Raw genomic sequence first — 20,195 nt, 5'->3', positions numbered from 1 at the left:
AATACTTTCTGGCAAAAGAAAATAAATTGAGCAGAAAGTAATTGGCTAATAGTCTCGAGAACAGTTTATAAATTATATGAACATGCTTTTAAAAAGTCAAGTCTAGACAAATTCTGTATATGAAAATATTTCCAAAAGAGACTTACTGAGATGCTAACTTTTAACACACATAAAAGTGATACTGAGTATAATCTTAGTGCTAGTTGCTCTGAGCCATTTTTTTTATGCAACAAATACAAGTTTTAAAATTTTATTCACCTTAGAGTGAGAATGGATGTAACGGATAGCTAAAACAAATTCTATGCTGTGAAAGTCATCATAAAAAATCTATAGCTAACAGATCAAAATCAATAGTTCTGTTTCTCTCCAGTAAGCACATGGGTGGTGAAAAGCAATGTATTCCACCTCCAAATATTCTCCGTAGCAATAATTTCTTCCCTTGTAGTCATCATTTAGAAACCTTTGCTTAGGCTTCTGCTGGGAAATGACTAATCCAGCAGCTTCCATACTTGCACCTCCATTTTCAATGTGTTCTTCTCTCAGAGAACACCAGAGGCATACTCACATTAGTCTGCTCCAGCAAAATCAACAGAGCCTTGTAGCACCAAAAACTAATATTCTTCTTATGACTATAAGCTTTTATAAACTAGAGTCTATTTCATCAGATCTGTTAAGTGTGGGAAGGAGAAAGGGACAGAAAGAGAGAATGAGAACATATTTATAATAATTGTGATGATCTTACTGTAGTGATCCTATTCTTAATACCTCTTGTGGCAATCTATTGTCGTTGTGTGCCTCCCATTTGTTTCTGACTTATGGTGAATTTATCATGAGGTTTTCATGGCATGATTTGTTCAGAGGAGGTTTGCCAATGCCTTCCCCTGAGGCTGAGAGAGTGTGATTTGCCCTAGGTCACCCTGAGTGGGTTTCATGGCCAAGGAGAGAATCGAATCCTGGCCTCCAGTTCCAAAAATCCCCACATTTTTCCAGGAGTACACTACCACATCCCTCACTGTGTCTTATATCCTTCAAGTTTCTGTATTACTCTTCTTTTTTATAATGGCTATTTCTTTCAGTATTGAGCTGGTAACTTTGCAGCAATACTAGTATAGCGAACAGGCAATAGGTGTGGTAACAATGAACAAATAAATGTTTATTAAACAAAATTTAATATGCAAATGGGTTTAAAATTTTCTTTCAATAAGTATAAACCAATGCATTTCACCCTCACAGAGCATCACGCTTAGCACTCAGACCCTCCCTCTCTTCCTCCTAATCCTGTCCCTCATCCCGCATTCTCATCATCTGACTCTCACAGCATCTCCCATTCTCCATGATTTGTCATCCTTTCACATGACAGCATTATATCACTAAGGCTGCATCCACACTGCAGAAATAATCCAGTTTGACACTACTTTAAGTGCCCTGGCTGAATGCGATGGAATTCTGGGCATGGTAGTTTGTTGTGGCACCAGAATGAAGACTCAGGTTATTTCTGCAGTGCGGGTGTAGCCTGTGATTCCACTTTAACTGCCATGGCTGCATCCTACAGAATCCTGTGGTTTCTAGTTTGGTGAGGAACTCTCTGGTTGAAAATTCTAATTTCCCCTTCCTAAACTGCAAATCCCAGGATCATACAGAATATTGTCATAGCATTTAAAATCCTAAGTAAAGATGTTATGATGGAGAGGATATCTTTTGCAGGCCAAGCATGGATGGGGGATTTTTGACTTTTTGGATGTTCTGTTATAGAACTCCCATCAGCCCCAAGCAGCATGACTAATGGCAAGGGACTATAGGAGGTGTAGTCCAAAACATTCAGAGGCCTCAAGGTTTTCTACCCCTGCTGTAGTGGGCACAGAATATTCGTGCAATTGGTTCATTCTGTTGAAGCCCTTTAAGGTTTACTCAGGTGTTATTTTTTTAAATTAAAAGTTGACAATCAAGGACAGCTGTATATGAATTTGGTAGCAAGGGAATTTCATTGTCATACACATTTGTATCAATACAATGACTAGATGTTAGAGGTAGAAATATAAAAACTTTCATTGTTTTTATCACATCCTTTTTTTTTTTTTTTTGCCAAACTCTTAGACTTGATCAATGACATATTTATTCTTTGTTGACCTTCTTATGAAAATACAGTGTGCCTTGTTAGCTTTTTGTTAATACAGTATCTTTGATTTGTATAATCCAAGGCTTTTCTGTTTTGTTTCAGATATTAAACCTCTCCCTTGCTGCTTGTAATGTTTGAGTGTTTTTTCCTCATTTGTTTCTTATAAGAACACTCCAACTGATATATTTGTGCAATTAATTCTTTACCATCTTGTTAAAAGACTAACACTAATTGCATATCCCCAGTAGACTTTTCAAACTATTCCAGACATACATGAGTCTTGAGTAGAGTTAATCTTGAAACAACTTTTAAAATCTAATTATTACTTTTAGACTAAACAGTTGAGTTTATAATACAAATCAATCATCATCACTACCACTTTAAAGTCCAGATAAGACTCTACATAATCTTTCTATGATCAAAACATTGGATCAATTTGGTATCCTGGGAGGAAAAGCTCTTATCCTCAGATTTTAAATCATGTATAATCTGATGACATCACCATCTCTCTAGGTGTCCAGCCCCGGCATGTGATCCTAGACAAGTTATCTTGGCTTGCAAATGAGAGATATTTTGTGGAATAAGTTTCTGGGACTTTCAATACCTCTGACCATGAGATGTCGATAACACAGCTGCAGGATATAAGTGTGTGTAAGATCAGTCACTTTCATCGCATGCTGGGAAAGCAGCATCCAGAAGTAGTGATTCTTCATTCCCACAATCTTGTGACATTGTGTTGGAGGAAATACTAGTTTTGCCCTTCTACACCTTGTTCAGCAGATGTAGGTAAATCACTAGCTTGGTCAGAAAAGAATGAGGTTATTGTGTCTGGCAGATCAGATGAATACAACCACATTTAATTGCTGAGCATGGCACTGGGCAACCAATGTAGTGTGCTGAGTTAAATTCAACATCCTGCCTTAGGGGCTGAGCAGACAGACAGGGAAAACCAGCTAGATTCTGAGTTTTCTGAAAGTGGGTGAAAATTCCACTATTTACGCTGCTGGATCCTAAGGCCAGCTGAACCCCCATGGGCAGTCCACATGTGTCATGAAATCACACCCCTCAGTTATTCCCCCCCCCCACCAGGGCCGTAGCCAGGATTATAGGAAGGGGGGGGGACTCCAGACTAAGTGCCATCATTATAATGGGGCTTGGGCACGGCGGCACAGCAGCACGCACCATTCATTTTTCTAATGGAAGGGGGGGGGTCCAGACCCCAAGAACCCCCCTTGGCTATATCCCTGTCCCCACCATGCATGCACACCATTGCATGAACACACTACATGTGACTACCAATTATCTCCCTCCTCCAGCCCAGCTGCCAATCCATTGGACACCCCTGTGACCTGCCATAGTTGCACATGCGATACACTATCTATATAGTGCACCAGTGTACTCAGTGACACATTGGCAAAGCACAATCATGGAAGCCTCCCATACATGCCTGCTTCACCCCATCCCCCTGTTGGACTGTTTGGTTTCTGTATGTTGCAATTACATCCAGTGCATTATTGGCAACCTGCCTTGTCACACTCTTGCTTCCCCAAGGTCTCATACTGGCACCATGCTGTTTATATGCTGGTGTGATGATGCACACTTTCTGCATTAAGATGAAGTATTGGAGCTTCTTTTTGCTCTGGTTTCATTCCAGAGTTCAGCTTCATGTCAATTTCCACATGGTTTTGTGTTGTATGTCATCTAAACAGCTTGGTTTCAAGTCGATTTGAAGCAGCTTTATTTTGCCATTGCAGACAACCCCTTAGATATAAACCTTAAACAGCTGGAACTTTTTGTGACTTCTCTGGTGACTTTCTCAAGTATAGAAAAAATACCCAGTGCAGACACTCATAACAATTTCCTCAGGTTTACATATCAGCTAACCACCTCATAACATCCACACCACTTCATCCACAACTTTTAAGGTGAAAGTTTAGCAGCTGAATGTATTTTAATAGAAAGACTCCTCTCCCAGTTGCCAAATATCAGACAGGTAACAAAATGTCCCTTCCTTTAGTTACTTTGTTTGATGGGATAGTAAATATATCTGAGTTCATTTTTCCTTTTCCAGACAAGGTGGCCGTATCAGAGAGAACTGATCCTCTCTGGACTTGTCAGTGCAAACCCAGAGAATATTTCTAGAGAAAGTCAAATCTCTTTGGGTGACAAATTCACATCCTTTGTAATATCCATTTAATGACACAAGAACTCATCAAATACTGTTTAAACAATGCAATGCAATTCTACTTGGGTCTGCCCTTTACTTGAAGACCAGTACCCCCCCACCATAGAGTATATATATAACCAGGGGGGCGGGGACCAAAGCTAGCACAAGAGGGAAACCCTGTTCTCCAATAGTAATTGGGAACCCTAGTATATGTTTGCTTGTCCTGGCTATTGGAAAAGAAGGGTAAGCACATCATCATTGAGGCTCCAAACAAACTACTGTATATACTCATGTATACGTCTAGAAATTTTAGTCAAAAAATTGGCCTAGAAAAACCTGAGCCAACTTATCTATGGGTCAATGTATGTATTATACTATAACTCTTATTTAAAAATGAGTAATCTCCTGTTGAAAATCAAGAGTGTAATCTATCCTGGAAGCACCAGTCCTTCTGCATTTTCTTATACATCCAGCCTTTAGTGTGAGCACAAAGTTATGCCTGCTGGAATTTTTAAAGTTCTTTGGTATTGTTTCCTTTGCTTCATTCTTTACATTCTTTCTTACATGCCCCTAACTTTTACCCTCGACTTATACATGGGCCATATAAAAAGCCCTAATTTTGGCCCCAAAACCTGCCCTCGACTTCTACATGAGGTTGAGTATACAGTGCTACCTCGGGTTACGAAATTAATTCGTTCCGCCGCTCCGTTCGTAACCCGAGTAATTTCGCAACCCGAAAAGGCTTTCCGTTAGCGCTGGAAAGCTGCTAGCCCCGCTTTGCGTTTGAATTTCGCGCCGAAAAAATTTCGTAACCCGAAAAAAACATCGTATCCCGGAACAGTTTTTTCCAATCTAACTTTTTCGTATCCCGGAAATTTCGTAACGCGATCAATTCGTATCCCGGGGTACCACTGTATATGGTAAAAAAAGGTTTCATTAAGTTGTATCTTCAATAAAGAAGCTGGATTCAAGTTAGAACTGAGCTTCCAAGCTATGGCTGTTACATCCATATGGAGTGTTCTGACCAAGGCAATAAATTTGTTGTTTTGCCATCAATCATAGCTGAAGCACTGAAGACAGGAGACAGCAGCATCTATATTAGGAAAAAACAACAGGTGTATGTTGACCTCAGGCCTAATGCAGAGGTGGCTAACATGCATACCTGTAGATGCTGATTACAGCCTCATCACCCTTCATCATTTGCCAGGTCTGATGGGAGTCAGAGTTAAATATTCATCTGTAGGACAAGGTGTCTACTGTTGGCCTACATTGATTTAATTCAACTGCTGGTCCCAGCTAAAATAGACCTACTGAATTAATATGATATACAGCAATTATTCCAATGTGTCTGAGACTGGTGATTGGATTTACACATTAGAATCATGGAATCACAGAGCTGGAAGAGACCTGAAGGGCCATCCAGTCCAACCCCCTGCCAGGCAGGAAGGCACAATCAAAGCACCCCCCAAAGATGTTCATCTGGCCTGTTTAAAAATTTCCAAAGGAGGAGATGCCATCACACTCCAAGGGAGTGTATTCCACTGTCAAACAGCTCTTAATGTCAGAAGGTTCCTCCTAATGTTTAGGTGGAATCTCTTTTCCTGTAGTTTACATCCATTGTTTCATGTCCTTATCTCTGGAGCAGCAGAAAACAAGGTTGCTCCAGCCTTAATGTTAAATCCCTTCAAAAAACTTAAACAGGGCTATCATATCATATCATATTGTCTCTTCATCAGTCTACACCAGTGCTTCTCAATTATTTTCTGTCATGCCCCCCCTAGGAAGAAGAAAACATTTCACACCCCCCGCGCGACTGTAAATAGTATCATTTGTCTATAAAATTGTTATAAGTACACCTCTGCATAACAGAGCCTCGCACCCCCCCTTTACGGAGCCTTGCGCCCCCCCCTGGGGGGCCCGCCCCACTATTTGAGAAGTACTGGTCTACACAGACCCAGCTCCCTAAGCCACTCCTCATAGGGGATGGTTTCTGGACCTTTCACCATTTTGGTTGCCCTCCAGCTTATCAACATCTTTTTTTAAATTGTGGTGCCCAGAACTGGACACAGTATTCCACACGAGGCCTGAACAATATCTGCAGGCCTATGGATGTTCACATTACAAACCAGCAGATTTTAAGCTGTGGATGATCATGCTTAAGCTGTGGATTACCGGCTCTACTAGACAGCAAAAGATCTGAAAACCAAGAAGTTATTGGGGGAGTTGGTTATAGTTAGCCTAGAAAAGAACACCGAGTTGTGATATGATAGCCATCTTCCAACATTTAAAGGGCTTGCACACAAACTTATTTCCTGCTATTCCAGAGTGGTGAGCTGAGTCAATGAAAGTAAATTACAAAAAAAATTCTGACAAAACATTAGAAAGATATTCCTGATGTTAAATGCTATTCAGCAGTTCAAACACCTACCCTAGAAAATGGACTCTGCTGACTTGATTTGTACCATGGATGCTTTATCTGTGGATCAGCAGGCATCCCTTCCAAATTTACAATCTACCATTTTATGGCAAACTCTAGAAATGTGGTGGCAACTGTGTTTCAACCACAAGATTTATTAGTGGGCTAATGAATAAGGGCAATTAGAGTTATTTAGAAAGCTTTTGTTAAAATAGTCTTGTGTCAGAGAGCAGTCTGCACAGGAACATGGTGTGTGTGTTCATCCATCGAACTATGGCTTTCTCCAGAAGAATTTCAGTAGTAAAAAAAAAGAAAAAGAAAAAAGAAACATTCACTATTCCACAACGAACTGTCATGGGAATTTGAGAATTAGAACAAATAAGCAGACAGCCTAAACATATGTGGGACTGCAGGTCCTATCATAGCAGTGAAATAAAAATCCAAAAATCTTGCTACCAAATTCTGTGTGCAATCCCAAGTCATACATATTAAGAAAAATATTGTGAAAATATAGGCTATGCAGTAAAGAACAATACATCATTATTAAATACTACTTTCTATTCTTTAAATAAAATACTTTACAGTGATTGTTTTAAGAATCATCAATATATTGCACATAATTTAATTTTTTTTAATATCATTCTCTACAAAGGAGTTAAGTCTTCACCTGTTTTGACCTTACAGAGATACAGAATTAAAGCAATGTCCCTTCATGCATGTGCTTAAAGAACAAGATTTAAATAGGTTAAAAAGCTACACCACATACAACAGTTGTATCATATCCAATTTCATATTGGATTAAGGTTACAATAGTGGCTTTTTGTTCTTCCACAGAACGTACAGATACCACGTAACAGAGCTGTGCAAATTGTGGTTCCAAGAGAAGAAACAACTATCTCCTTTTTCCTGCACCACTTTTCCCTGTTTTACTGCTACCACCACTAGATTTGCTAGAAGATTTTGAAGAGAAAAGTCTTGTCATGAACTCTGACACATCAGGCAGCTCATGGTTAGAATTTAACATATTCATCGATTGTTCCATTTCCTAGACACACAGAAAAACAGAGAGAAAAAAGTGTAAGTAAAAACCATTTCCAAATCCTAACAAGAGTTACATTTAGTGGGCTAGCTGTTCTCTGAATAAATAGGCCATTTTGCAGCTGGTCTCTACTATACAGCCCCACTACACTACAGACTCCTTTATACAGCCAGAGCTTAAATGAAAACTCCCCAAGAAATTTGTTGCAATATGTAAATATGAAAAGAAAAATCTAAAAGCAAGAAAGCAAAAACAACCCTGTCTAAAGTAGCTTTACAGGACAAAGGTTTGCTACGAGACGTTAATATGTACTGTTAAAATTTCTCCCCGTTTTAAATCTGAGTGTAAACAGAAGCTGTTAAAATATTATTTTAAACAGTAAGAACTAGTATTCTAACATATGTGTTTTGAAACTAATTTTGCAAAATAAACCGTTTCTTCTTTAAATAGTATCAGCAAATATCAGAAAGAGACTGAGTCTTTTCTGTATGGCAGAGATAGGTAAATTATGTCCCTCCCCCACCAATACTGTTATGGAAGTTGTGGAACAACTATTATCCCTTACTACTGGTTAAGTTGGCTTGATAGTAGCTGAAATCCAACAATATCTGGTTGACCATTGGTTTCCCAGTTCTGCTACATGGACAAACTGATCTCACCGTAACTTATGTTAGAGCATAATAGATGCTTTAACTTTTTCCAGCATTTGAAAACTAAAATAGAACATTTTACGTTCATTCTAGCCTATCCAATTTCTTTCAAAGATGTGCATCAAAACAGTTTTCCAGTAGATAATCAATATATGGCTCAAGAAAGCAACCTACATGTGGGGTTCAGCAAATGAAGGATGCTCAATTCAATCAGCTTATAGTCAGCTGATTTTCTACTTTTTAGCCCTTATTAAATATTTGCAGTGTAATCATAGGCACATACACTCCCCCTTTTGTCAATGGGGCTTTTTCCTAGGCAAGAATGCAAAGGACATCTCAAGATACAGACTACACTGCTGATTGATGTAACTTGAAAATAGTCTCACACCTGTAAAGAACTACTGAAGACAGTGGCCATTCAGAAGAAAGGGAAATAACTGAACTCCCCAAAGCAGACACCAGAGACAGACAGTAAACATTGCTAAACAGGGAAGATTTAGTAAACACCTTGAATCTCCATTTTGCTCTAGCCTTCCGCTACTCAGCATAACACAATGTGAAAGGACAATAAATTAGGATAATTTAATAAGTATAATATTCTAAACTTCTAGTTACCATGGATTTGTCAGAGCAAAATGTGCCTAGAACATGAGTTCCTATTTTAATCTTACGTGGAAAGAGAAGGTGTCAATATAAAATGGCAGAAAGTGTCGAAAGGTATTCACAGTGTAGGAAGAGACTATTAGCTTCTTTGTTCTATGAACCAAAACTAGTTACAATATTTTCATGATGAAATAGTGACTGAACTATACTTTGCCAGAATTATCATAACATGGTGATCATACAAGAAGTAAGTTGCACATGTTCACCGTTCAATATACATATTAATTATTTCTGTCCAGCTTGTTTTTTTGGGAGCTGCTGTGGTATAGTGGTTTGTGCCTGAGGGGGGATTTGAATTCTGGAGACCAGGGTTCAAATCCCCCCCTCAGCCACAGAAAGCCACTCAGCCATGGCAAGTTACAATTTCTCAGCTTCAGATGAAGGCAAAGACAAGAACAAATCTTGGCAAGAAAGCCCCAGGATGGGGTTGTCATAAATCAAAAAATAACTTGAAAGCACAAAACAGTTGGTCTTTTGGATTATCATCTCCTACAGAGCTCCCATATCCCACTGGAATCATCACCAACAATGAATCTTTAAGTAGCTCCTATACCTGCTAATGAAAGGGGGGGGGGGGCATTTTTGGCCAATTCCCAAATAAACTTGGTTGAAGTTAAATGTGCTGCAACAGCCTCTGCTGCTCCCACCAGTTGGCCTTCCAAACACAGCTTTCTATCCTCCTTCAAAAGACATAGAAGGATAAGCTGAGGAGTCCCTATACGGCTGCTGTCGGGATGGAACCATAAACTTCAGAGCAAATTATAGTTCATTTTGTGGATGGGACAAGAAGGCTGAACACTACTGGCTTATTAAGGCCATTACGCAGTTAAAATAAACATGTGAGGAGAGTTTACAGATCAATTTCCCCCACCACACCTTCTTTTCTTCAGGTGAGAAACACTGAAAAAAAGAAATCTCCAGCACAAATGTAACTTCTCTTCAGAGTTAAACCCTCTGATCTTTCAGGTTTCTAGAAAGGGAGAGGAATTTCAAGCTACTGCTCTCCGTGTGAAGAGAGCAACAATGGAAGGAAGCAGCATTTGCCTGTTCCCATGTTCAGGTTATCTCCTTCTGCACTCCTGACTTGATGAAAGAAAGGAGACTGTCTAACATTTAAACTTATGGGCTACAAGTTCATTAAGTCTTTCTACATTTGGCTTGATTTTGCTGTATTAAGCCCTTTCAAATGCAACCCTTCTGTTCTTTCACATTTACCACTTTAGTCTGGATATAAAACACTAAATAAATTAGCACATATACTGCATGTATAATTTATTCTATTTAGCATCTCTTAGAACCTAAATTTCCTGGAGCAAGTTTGGGATTATTAGCCATTACTGAAGGCTCATCTTTCCAGCTCACCGCTTTATTTTAGCTTTCAAAACCATCAGTACTACTTGTGCATGTGTATGTGTGTGGGTGGGGGGGTGTTATTCAGATATGACCAAACTGCAATATTAACTTACTCACCCGCCTCATATCAGGATCACTTGTATTGACAACTTTAGGCAGTAATACAAAGATCAGCAATGGAAGGATCATCATCATAACCTAAAACAGTAGAAATTCAAGAAGGCAAAGTTACTGTATATTTCAGTACAGTGCGCCCTCGTTATACGGGGACGCGTTATACGCGGATTCAAGCATATGCTGGAAGCCCGCAACAGAAGTGAGGGAGCGTGTGCCAGATGGAAATAATGATTCATGCTCCCACGACTTGTGCCCCGCGTGCCACCGCCACGCCTCTGTAGGCACTAGCCCCATTCATTTGAATGGGGCTTGAGCATCTGCGTTTTTCCCTTACGCAGGGGGATCCAGAACGGATCCCACGCATAAGGAAAGGGCAGACTGTATGTTGATTAAGACACCATTGTACTACCTACATTAATGTGCAGAAAGCAAATGCACTTTTTTCAAAGCTACAATAGTTGTATAAATAGTTAATATCATAGTCACTAGCATTAACACAGCAAATTATGACTAATGTGCATAAGCCTGGAACTTTCCATTGATCATACCATCATTTAATGATCCTGTATAATAAACTAAAGCTGTATACTCCTCTCTATCAAAGAGTGATTACAACTAATTAAGGAATTGAAGGGATAGGTACAGATCTCGAATTGGCCTAAATACACCTGATCCTGTCTGATCCTAGAAGCTAAGCAGGGTCAGCCCTGGCCAGTGCTTGGATGGAAGACTGCCGACAAATACAAGTGCTGTATGCTGTATTTCAGAGGAAGGAACTGGCAAAACCACCTGAGTATCCCTCGCCTAAGAAAACCGTATGAATATTTCATGGGGTTGCCACACCTTAACAGGCAACCTGAAGGCACGTACGCGCACACACAGACACACACACACACAGACACACACACACACAGAGATCTTGAACCATCACAGTGCTATGAAACATTATGACCAAAGTGCAAACACCAACCTAGGTTACAAGCCTAGGTTTCAACTACAGTCAACATGTCTGCCAAATTACTATTCCGATTATGAGTCATATAAAAACAAAACAGGCAAGTGCACACCAGAAAACTGTGTCCAAGTCTGCGTGCAATGGCCTTAATGACACTAACAAACTGGAGTGTATCTAGAGGATAACCAGGATGGGAAGGGACTTGGAAACTGAATTCTATAAGATGAGTTGAGTATTGGAGAAGAAAATATTTAAGACAGATGAGATAGCTGTCTTCAAGTATGTGAGGGGTTGTCATTATTATCTTGCTGCCTGTTGCTCCACAGAAAAGGAATGCAACTAACAAACAGATTTTGGGGGGGGGGGGGGCAGGCATATAGCCTCATTAACATATAGACTGCCTTAACAGGTTATGTAACCTAATTATCACAAAATGTTTTAGCAATATCTATCTTCAGTCCAATGAAGACTGAAGTGCAAGTGAAGTAAGTAAGCATCCTGGAGTATTAAAATGTATTGATAAATAGAAGTGTCTATTTGCAAGTTATCTCAAATGATCAGTTTAACATGCACTGAACAAATGTGAATGGAAGCAACCATAGTTGTTCTGGTAGGCAAGAAGTCCCAAACCTGTTTGAAGCACCAGCTCCAGGTTTCACGTTCAGCTGCTCATACAAAAGCTGCAAGGATCTCAACTCTGAGCACACATAAGCAGCCTTACCATGGAGTAAATCACACTGAACTTAATGGGGATTACTTCTGAGTAAACATACATAGGATTCTACTGTAGATCTGTACAGTTTTATAACTATTTTGGTTTCACCCAGTTCCCTGTAGCACATGAAATCCAGTTAAGCTGATGTAGCCATCTCTCTAGGGGTGCTTCTTTTACACTGCAGCTAGCTACCTGAAAACAAGTCTTGTTTAAACAGGCATTATCTCCCTCAAGGAATGACATAATGGTACACTCCCTGTTCAGTGTTTACTCTCATTAGTGCAGGTAGGGCTCTTGAAATTTAAATTAAAGAGGTAATCCACAGCAAACTAGTTTATGTATACATGCTTTCTTCTATACATACCATGGGATTCATTAAGAAGTCTGTCCATCCCCAAGACTCTCTCTTTATGAAATAAGAAGGTGGTCCAGAAGATTTCATTTGAAGGGGATATGGCAGTCTGACTACTTCAGATGTTTTGATGTAATTTACATATCTTGCTCTGAAGAAAGATTCAAAAATATGTTTATATAATTTTGTCACTAAAGCTCAACCACTTATTCTGACTCTATATGTTCCCTCACCCAATGGTGTACAGTATTTATATTTAAAATGAAATCATAACAACAGTTAAAGTGCTTAACAATCTTAAACTTTTACTGAGAAGTCCCACTAAAATCCCTAGCTGTGCGGTTATCAATTCATTCCAGTGATTTTGCATTAGATGTGCATATAAATACACCCATACTAGGCTATTTGGTACAACTTTATTATTTTGAAAGAGCTGAGAATGGTTTGCTTTGTCAGTAACACTGTAACCTCAAAGGCAACAGTAGCATACCCTCTATTTTTGCAATATACTGAATTAACATTTTGGAAAAAATATCAGACAAAATGATACTGCTAATTGCAGAGGTGACAAATGAGCATTGATCCACTGAAAAACAGTTAACACATAGGCCATGCTACACAATCAAAAAGCTCTTATGTGACAAAGTGTTTATGTGCATAGTTGAATAACTATGCAAATATTCTCATAGATTTCAGAGGAAATATTTTCACAAAGATTTCAAAACAAGTCTAAAATTCTCTTTACAATCTTTCTATGGATATCTCACAAAACATATGGCAGCTTTGTTCATATTTACTTGTCATATGTTTGTTGTGGGATTTTCAGGCTATGTATCCAAAATATGAGTTTATTCCTCATATTTTGCCAGCATCTGTGGCTAACATATTTAACAACTTAATAGGAAAAACTATTATAGGAGCAGTAAAGTAGTAGGCACTATTCAGAAAATAAACAAATAATAAAACATTTATTTCTATCCCGCTTTTCTGTAATAGAACAATCAAAGCGGCTAACATAGATTAAAAACATCCAACATACAATATTATAATCCCCCCTAAAAAAGAATTAAAAACGTTAGTTAAAATTAATATAAAAATAAGCTATTAATAACAACATAGACAATGGGCAAAATGGTAGAGCACATTGCAGAAATCGAGTCGTGAGGCTACCAGTGCATGTACTACTGTTTCAAGGTCTCCTGGTTCCAGGAAAGGGCACAGCTGGCATATCAGCCGAAGCTGATAACAGGCACTCTTGACCGTCACATTCACCTGATTTGTCATCAAGAAGCACCCCCAGACTGCAAACACAGTCCTTTGAGAGAGCATGACCCCATCTAGGACTAGAGGTTGCAACCCAATACCCAGTTTAGGGGTCACTACTGTAAGTACCTCCATTTTGTCTGGATTCAGCTTGGGTCTGTTTTTCCTCATCCAATCCAACACCGCCTCAAGACACTGAATGAGGGGAGAAATGCCAAATATATTTGGGTGTCATCAGCAAAGTGATAACACCCCGCCCCATGTCTACGAATGATTTCTCCCAGCAGTTTCATATATATGTTAAATAGAAGGGAAAGGATGGTGCTCTGGGAGATGCCACAATTAAGCTCCATTATTGAGGAGCAACTGTCCCCAAGCATCACCCTCTGGAATCTGCCCAAGAGAAAGGAACGGAACAATTGCAACACAATGCCTTTGAGTCCTAACTCTCTCAGGCATTCCAAGAGGATGTTGTGATCTATCGTATCGAAAGCCGCTGAGAGGTCTAAAGAGCATGAACAGGGTCACGCTTCCTCTGTCAATGCCTAGACCAGTGATGGTGAACCTTTTAGAGGCCGAGTGCACAAACTGCAACCCAAAACCCACTTATTTATTGCAAAGTGCAATTTCCCTCTGGCTTTCTAGTAACAAACTCTGACAAACTCTGTGCTGGGGAATGGTGTGTGTGCCCACAGAGAGGGCTCTGAGTGCCACCTCTGGCACGCGTGCCATAGGTTCGCCATCACTGGCCTAGACCAAGGTCATCAGCCAAGGCAGCCATGGCAGTTTCCACCCCAGTCGGTTTGAAATGGATCTAGATAATTGGTTTTATCCAAGACCACTTGGAGTTGAAGGGCAACAGCCCTCTCGATCACCTTACTCAAAAATGGCAGATGGGAAACAGGCCTATAATTTTTCATATCCAAGGGGTCAAGGGAAGGTTTTTTTTCAGGAGCAGCCTAACGACCGCTTCCTTCAAACAAGCTGGAACATTACCTTCCCTAAGGGATGCCCCTCTAAGAAATGTCATCAAGGCCTCACCCCCCCTGGATGGCCAACCATGATGGGCAGGGATCAAGAGGGCATGTCATCTTCTTCACCTTTCCAAGGATCTTGTCCGCGTCACCGGTACTACCGACTCAAACCGACCCAGTCTAATCTCATTAACAGTTCTACTAGACATGCCATCAGTCGATTCTGCTCTAACACTGGCGCCCAAGTCAGCTCTTTCAAAGGGAAATCAAGGCTGCATCCACACTGCAAAATTAATGCTGCTTGACATCACTTTAAATGCCATGGCTCAATGCTATGGAATTCTGGGATTTGTAGTTTTGTGAGATATTTAGCCTTCTGTCAGAGAGCTCTGGTGCTACAACAAACTACAAATCCCAGGTTTCCACAGGATGGAGGCATGGTAGTTAAAGTAGTGTCAAACTGAATTACTTCTGCAGTGTGGCAGCAGCCAAGTCTGCAGTGGAACATACAGTTGAAAACATGTACCTTGTGGCAACACAGCTTTTCACAAATTGCCCAATCAACTTGTTAAAGGAAAAATCCAATTAATTTTTATCTCATGTACAAACATTACAGGCAGTATAGGCAGAGAAATGCAGATAAATGAAGATCAATATTTCTATAACCTAAGTTAATGAAGAATTCATTTAAAAGCTATATTCTGTGAAGCTTGTTATAGTAGGTTGATTATTGTGTATTACAATTTCCTGTTCTTCCTTGAAATGGGAAGCAAACTATATGGGACATGTAGCATCAAGAAACTATTCCATTGGTGAAAAACGAATGCACAAGACTAAAGAACAACCAGCCCTAGTCCTTTGGCCCTGTATCATACATGCCATAGTAATATGATTTAACATTTAATTTTTTGAAAATCCTACCTCATTTTCCCTTTTGAAGTGATGTCCACTCGTACTGGTTCAAATTTATAAGCTGGCGATATAACCTCAACTACATAAGATCCAGAAGGAATATCATGAACCACAAAACTTCCATCTGTCCTGATAAAATGAGAACAATCCAGATTTAACTTTACCACAGAAGAGATAAAATATTTTTAAGATTTCACTGACATTTTAAATGCCACAACACAGCAAAATCTTGATGGATCACAACAAATGTAGCATTGGCCAATTTGAACCATGGTGTAAACTTAGACTGCAGCTGCATGGCAGAAATAATCTGGTTTGACACCACTTTAACTGCCATAGCTCAAAGTTATGGAACTCTTGTGAGACATTTGTGAGACATTTGCTTCTGTCAGAGAGCAATGGTGCCACCACAAACTATCATTCCCAGAATTCAATAGCATTGAGCCAGGGCAGTTAAATTGGTGTCAAATTGGCTTATTTTTGCTGTACAGATGCAGCCTTAATGACTTTAAAATCATTTTTTAAAATTATCCATATTTTTAAAGTCTGGCTATTATTACTATTTTCCAACTCTATTACTGGGACAACAATAACTGTTTGAATTTAAATATTTTAACTTAACAGTTTATTAGCAGCTATTCATTGTTAAACCAGTATCCAGTGTCATCTGCTTTTAAATCACTTTATTTTATACTGTAAGAATGCCATTCATAAACAAATCCTTCAAGCAATATATGTTTATTAAAATCAACCTGCTTTAAAAGAGCACTTTTTATAGAACAATAATTATTTAAGCTAGTGACCATACCATCTGAACTGCATTTTGCTACTTGATTTTCTGATTTTGTTCTATACTGGTGTAGTCCTATATGCCTATGTATATGTTACCAACATGTCAATGTCATTCCCAAAGTGTCATTGAAATCATACCAAAGTCTTTGTTAACTTTGGGCTGTTAGTGCTAAAGCACATCCAAACACAAGAGATGGAGAATGCCTGGGCTGCAAATAATTTGAGCTGAAACTGACTATGTGTATTACATCTTTCTTCTCCTGGTGAAACCTCTCAAGGGCTGCATCCGCACTGCAGAAATAATCCAGTTTGAGACCGCTTTAAGTGCCCTGCCTCAATGTTATGGAATTCTGGGAACTGTACTTTTGTGAGACATTGAGCCTTCTCTGTCAGAGCACTCTGGTGCCACAATAAACGACAGTTCCCAGAATTCCCTAGCATTGAGCCTGGGGAGTTAAAACAGTCCTAAACTGGATTACTTCTGCAGTCTGTTTTGGACCTCAGTTTATGATACTAGTACAGTGGTACCCCGGGATACGAATGCGCCGCCTTACGAAATTTCCGGGTTACGAAAAAAATCAATTGAAAAAAACTGTTCCAGGTTACGAAGGTTATTTCGGGTTACGAAAGAAATTTTGGTGCTTTTCGGCGCTTTTTCGCACCAAATCGCGGCTTTTCCCCATTAGCGCCTATGGGTTTTCGGTTTGCGAAAGCCTTTCGGGTTACGAAAGCGGCGGCGGAACGAATTAAATTCGTAACCCGGGGTACCCCTGTATCACTTTTCTGATGTACATATTTGCATTCAGCCACCTTCTGTCTAACTGAGACATCCGTCTGTTGGGGGTGCTCTGACTGTCTAGATGACCGAACTGCACTCTTATAGTGCTGCCACTCCACTTTAACTGCTCTGGCTGCCTCCTGTTGCATTCTGGGATTTGCAGTTTAAAGAGGGACATTTAGAACTCTCAGCCAGGGAGATCTTAGGCCTCTCTGAACTACAAACCCCAGAATGCAACAGGAGGCAGCCAGAGCAGTCAAAGTGGAATAGCAGCACTACAAGAGCGGAGCGCAGTGATGTGGCTAGCCTTCCTGCATGGCAGAAAACAGGATGGACTGGATGGTCCTTGAGGTCTCCTCCATCTCTAGGCTTTTAGGATTCTCTAAAGCAGTTATTCTGCCCAAACTGACCATGGCTTGACGTTTGACTATTTTTTCTAATCTTTAAACTCTTTTAATTGTAGCGATTGCTTAATTGTTATTTATTGTAGTACGGCTGGGGTGAGGGAATTAATGGGAAGTATTTTAACTGTATGCTGTATTTTATATTGTGTTTCCATTTGGTGTTATAAGCCGCCTTGACCCTGTGGGAGAGGTGGCATATTCACTCATCCCTCCGTATCTGATCATTCACGGATTTGATTCATATGTCCTCTCTAGGAATATCTAGGTCCTCCAGTTCAACTCTATGGTCAACTTTAACTAAAGGTCTACTGGGCCTTTGTAGCTCCTCCAGCGCAGTCCTATGGCCAGGGTCTGTGGGACGTTGACCAGAGTTGCCCTGGAGGACCTAGAGATCCCTGCAGAGGCGTCCTCTCAGGTAAAACCTGGTGTTGTCCTTCTCTGCGGTGTCCCATGCTCACGGGGGGCCCTGTGCCCCTGACCCTTGCGAACAGGGAGGGAAGAGTGGACATAACATTTAGTATCATTATTATTCTCCCCAAACCCTGGTTTTTTGGACTCCAGCTCCCAGAAGCCTCAGCCATCTCGGCCAACGGTTTGGGATTCTGGGGGCTGAAGTCCGAAAGTCTGGAGGACCACTTGCTCCAATGGTCCCCTAACTGCCCTCTTCTAAGGGACTTTTGGACTTCAGCTCCCAGAATCCCTGGCTATGGGCCAACGCGGCCGAGGCTTCTGGGGGATGGAGTCCACGCTCTCTTCAAAGGGCACTCAGTGGTGGGGATCGGGAGGGCAGCCAGGCCACTCACTTGAGGAAGCCGACGTGCTCCTCGCCGTCCACCTGCACCCGGCCCCCCGCGATCCAGTCCTGGGGCTTCACCCCGGGAACCACCGCCCGGCCCTCGATCTTAAACCTCTCCCCGGAGGAGGAGGAGGAGGCGGCGGCGGCGGCAACAGAGGCAGCCAGGGCCTCCCCGCTGCCTGCCCCGGTCACCTCCGAGGCCCATGACCCGGCTAGGAGCAGTAGGAGCAGCGTCGTTGTCGTCGCCCCAAGGCAGCCGGGCCAAGCCGCCATCGCCTGAAATACCGGTCTACAGCCGGCGAGCGGAAGGAAAGAAAGACGCGACACGCGCCTTCGCGCATGCGCTCTGCCCCCCAACTGCTTGGCTCCGGAGGCAGGCAAGGCGCGCACGCGCAGTAGGGTTGGGGGGCGTGGTCGGGCGCCGTCACGTGACAAGCAAAGCCGGAACCGTTTTTTCCCGTCTTCTTTACTCTCACAAGCTCCTCCCAAGTTACCTTACATCCGGGTGTTTTACGGGCGCCATTTTAGATGGGTCTCCCCCCCCCCAGGGCGGAAGTGATCTGTGTTTATATGTAATTTATATAAAGGTGTGTGTCTCTTAATCCCAAGTCTTTGGCTAATAAGAATTAAAAAATAAAACACAAAACTCTTTTAACTGACCCAACCATTGTGTTGCACGCAGTCAATTAAAAGAGTTTTACAGTATTTTGTATTTTATTTATCTATTTTATTAGCCAAAGGCTGCTGGGATTAAATATATAAATGGCATATATAACAGCAACAATACAAAACGAAAAAGAAAAAAAGACTGATGAAACAAGACTGATGAAACAACAGTAAAAAAAGGCTTCCAATAATAAGGGCATTGTCACTTGGGAAATAAAGTCTCTGAGTCTCTCCCATACAAGTGTCTGCTTACGCCACAAAGTTATTATGTTCCCATCAAGAAGATAAGGTTTTCCTGCGAAGAAGAGCCACTGCCAGTCAGACTTGACAGTACTGGAATACGTGGGATAATGGGAGATGATGGCACTGCTTTCCCCTGATCTGGGCAAGGGCTGAGCCTGGGCTGAGCCTGGGCTGGGGCCAGGTGTTATTATCACACAGCTCCGTGTTGGGAAAAGACAGCCAGTACAATGACCCCCAATCGTCTGACTCAGTATAAAGCAGTTTCGTACGTTTCTAAGAAACCTATACCTAGAATTCACTGGGCTTCCTTTAAAACAAAATGAGTACTGAGCGTAGATGCAAATGCTAACTGAAATCAAGTTCACAGCCTTAAAAATGATTTGACCAGAAGGACATTTGCGCAATAAAGGTTAAAAGTGCATAGTATGGGAATACATACATTAAACACTGTGAAATCCTGTATTATATAGGCGTACCTCAGCTAACAAAACCTCTGACAAAGAAGCTCCTTTTCACAAAGTCTTTGCATGGGAGCCCAGGCCAGCCCCCCCCCCCCAGTCTTCTCCTTTTTCTAGATGGAGGTTTTCTTATAGTAGTTTTTTGTGGGTTTTTCGGGCTATGCAGCCATGTTCTAGAAGAGTTTATTCCTGACGTTTCGCCAGCATCTGTGGCTGGCATCTTCAGAGAATGCTGGCATGGAAAGGAGTTGGGTATGTATATACTGTGTGACCCTGGGAAGGCAGGAGTGATTTGTATGTATATTGTTCTATTGCTGATGGCAGGCCTCAGGCTGGGAGGCTAATGCAAAAGAGGATTAGTGTATG

General features: G+C 41.0%; 1 protein-coding gene across 1 annotated transcript; it reads right to left on the bottom strand.

Annotated features, from left to right (window-relative positions):
- Positions 1-7,309: 7,309 nt before the first annotated feature.
- On the bottom strand, positions 7,310-18,819 carry EMC7 (ER membrane protein complex subunit 7). The gene is made up of 5 exons (XM_042446470.1): positions 18,470-18,819; positions 15,702-15,821; positions 12,556-12,694; positions 10,522-10,602; positions 7,310-7,744 (listed from the first exon to the last, which is right to left on the bottom strand). Exons 1-5 carry the CDS (start codon positions 18,733-18,735, stop codon positions 7,592-7,594), a joined length of 759 nt encoding a protein of 252 aa, XP_042302404.1. The 5' UTR covers positions 18,736-18,819; the 3' UTR covers positions 7,310-7,591.
- Positions 18,820-20,195: the final 1,376 nt, after the last annotated feature.

Source organism: Sceloporus undulatus, chromosome 1 (assembly GCF_019175285.1).
Source record: "Sceloporus undulatus isolate JIND9_A2432 ecotype Alabama chromosome 1, SceUnd_v1.1, whole genome shotgun sequence".
NCBI lineage: Eukaryota > Metazoa > Chordata > Lepidosauria > Squamata > Phrynosomatidae > Sceloporus > Sceloporus undulatus.
Note: the sequence above shows the minus strand (reverse complement) of the source record. Positions and strands in the feature narration are given on the sequence as shown.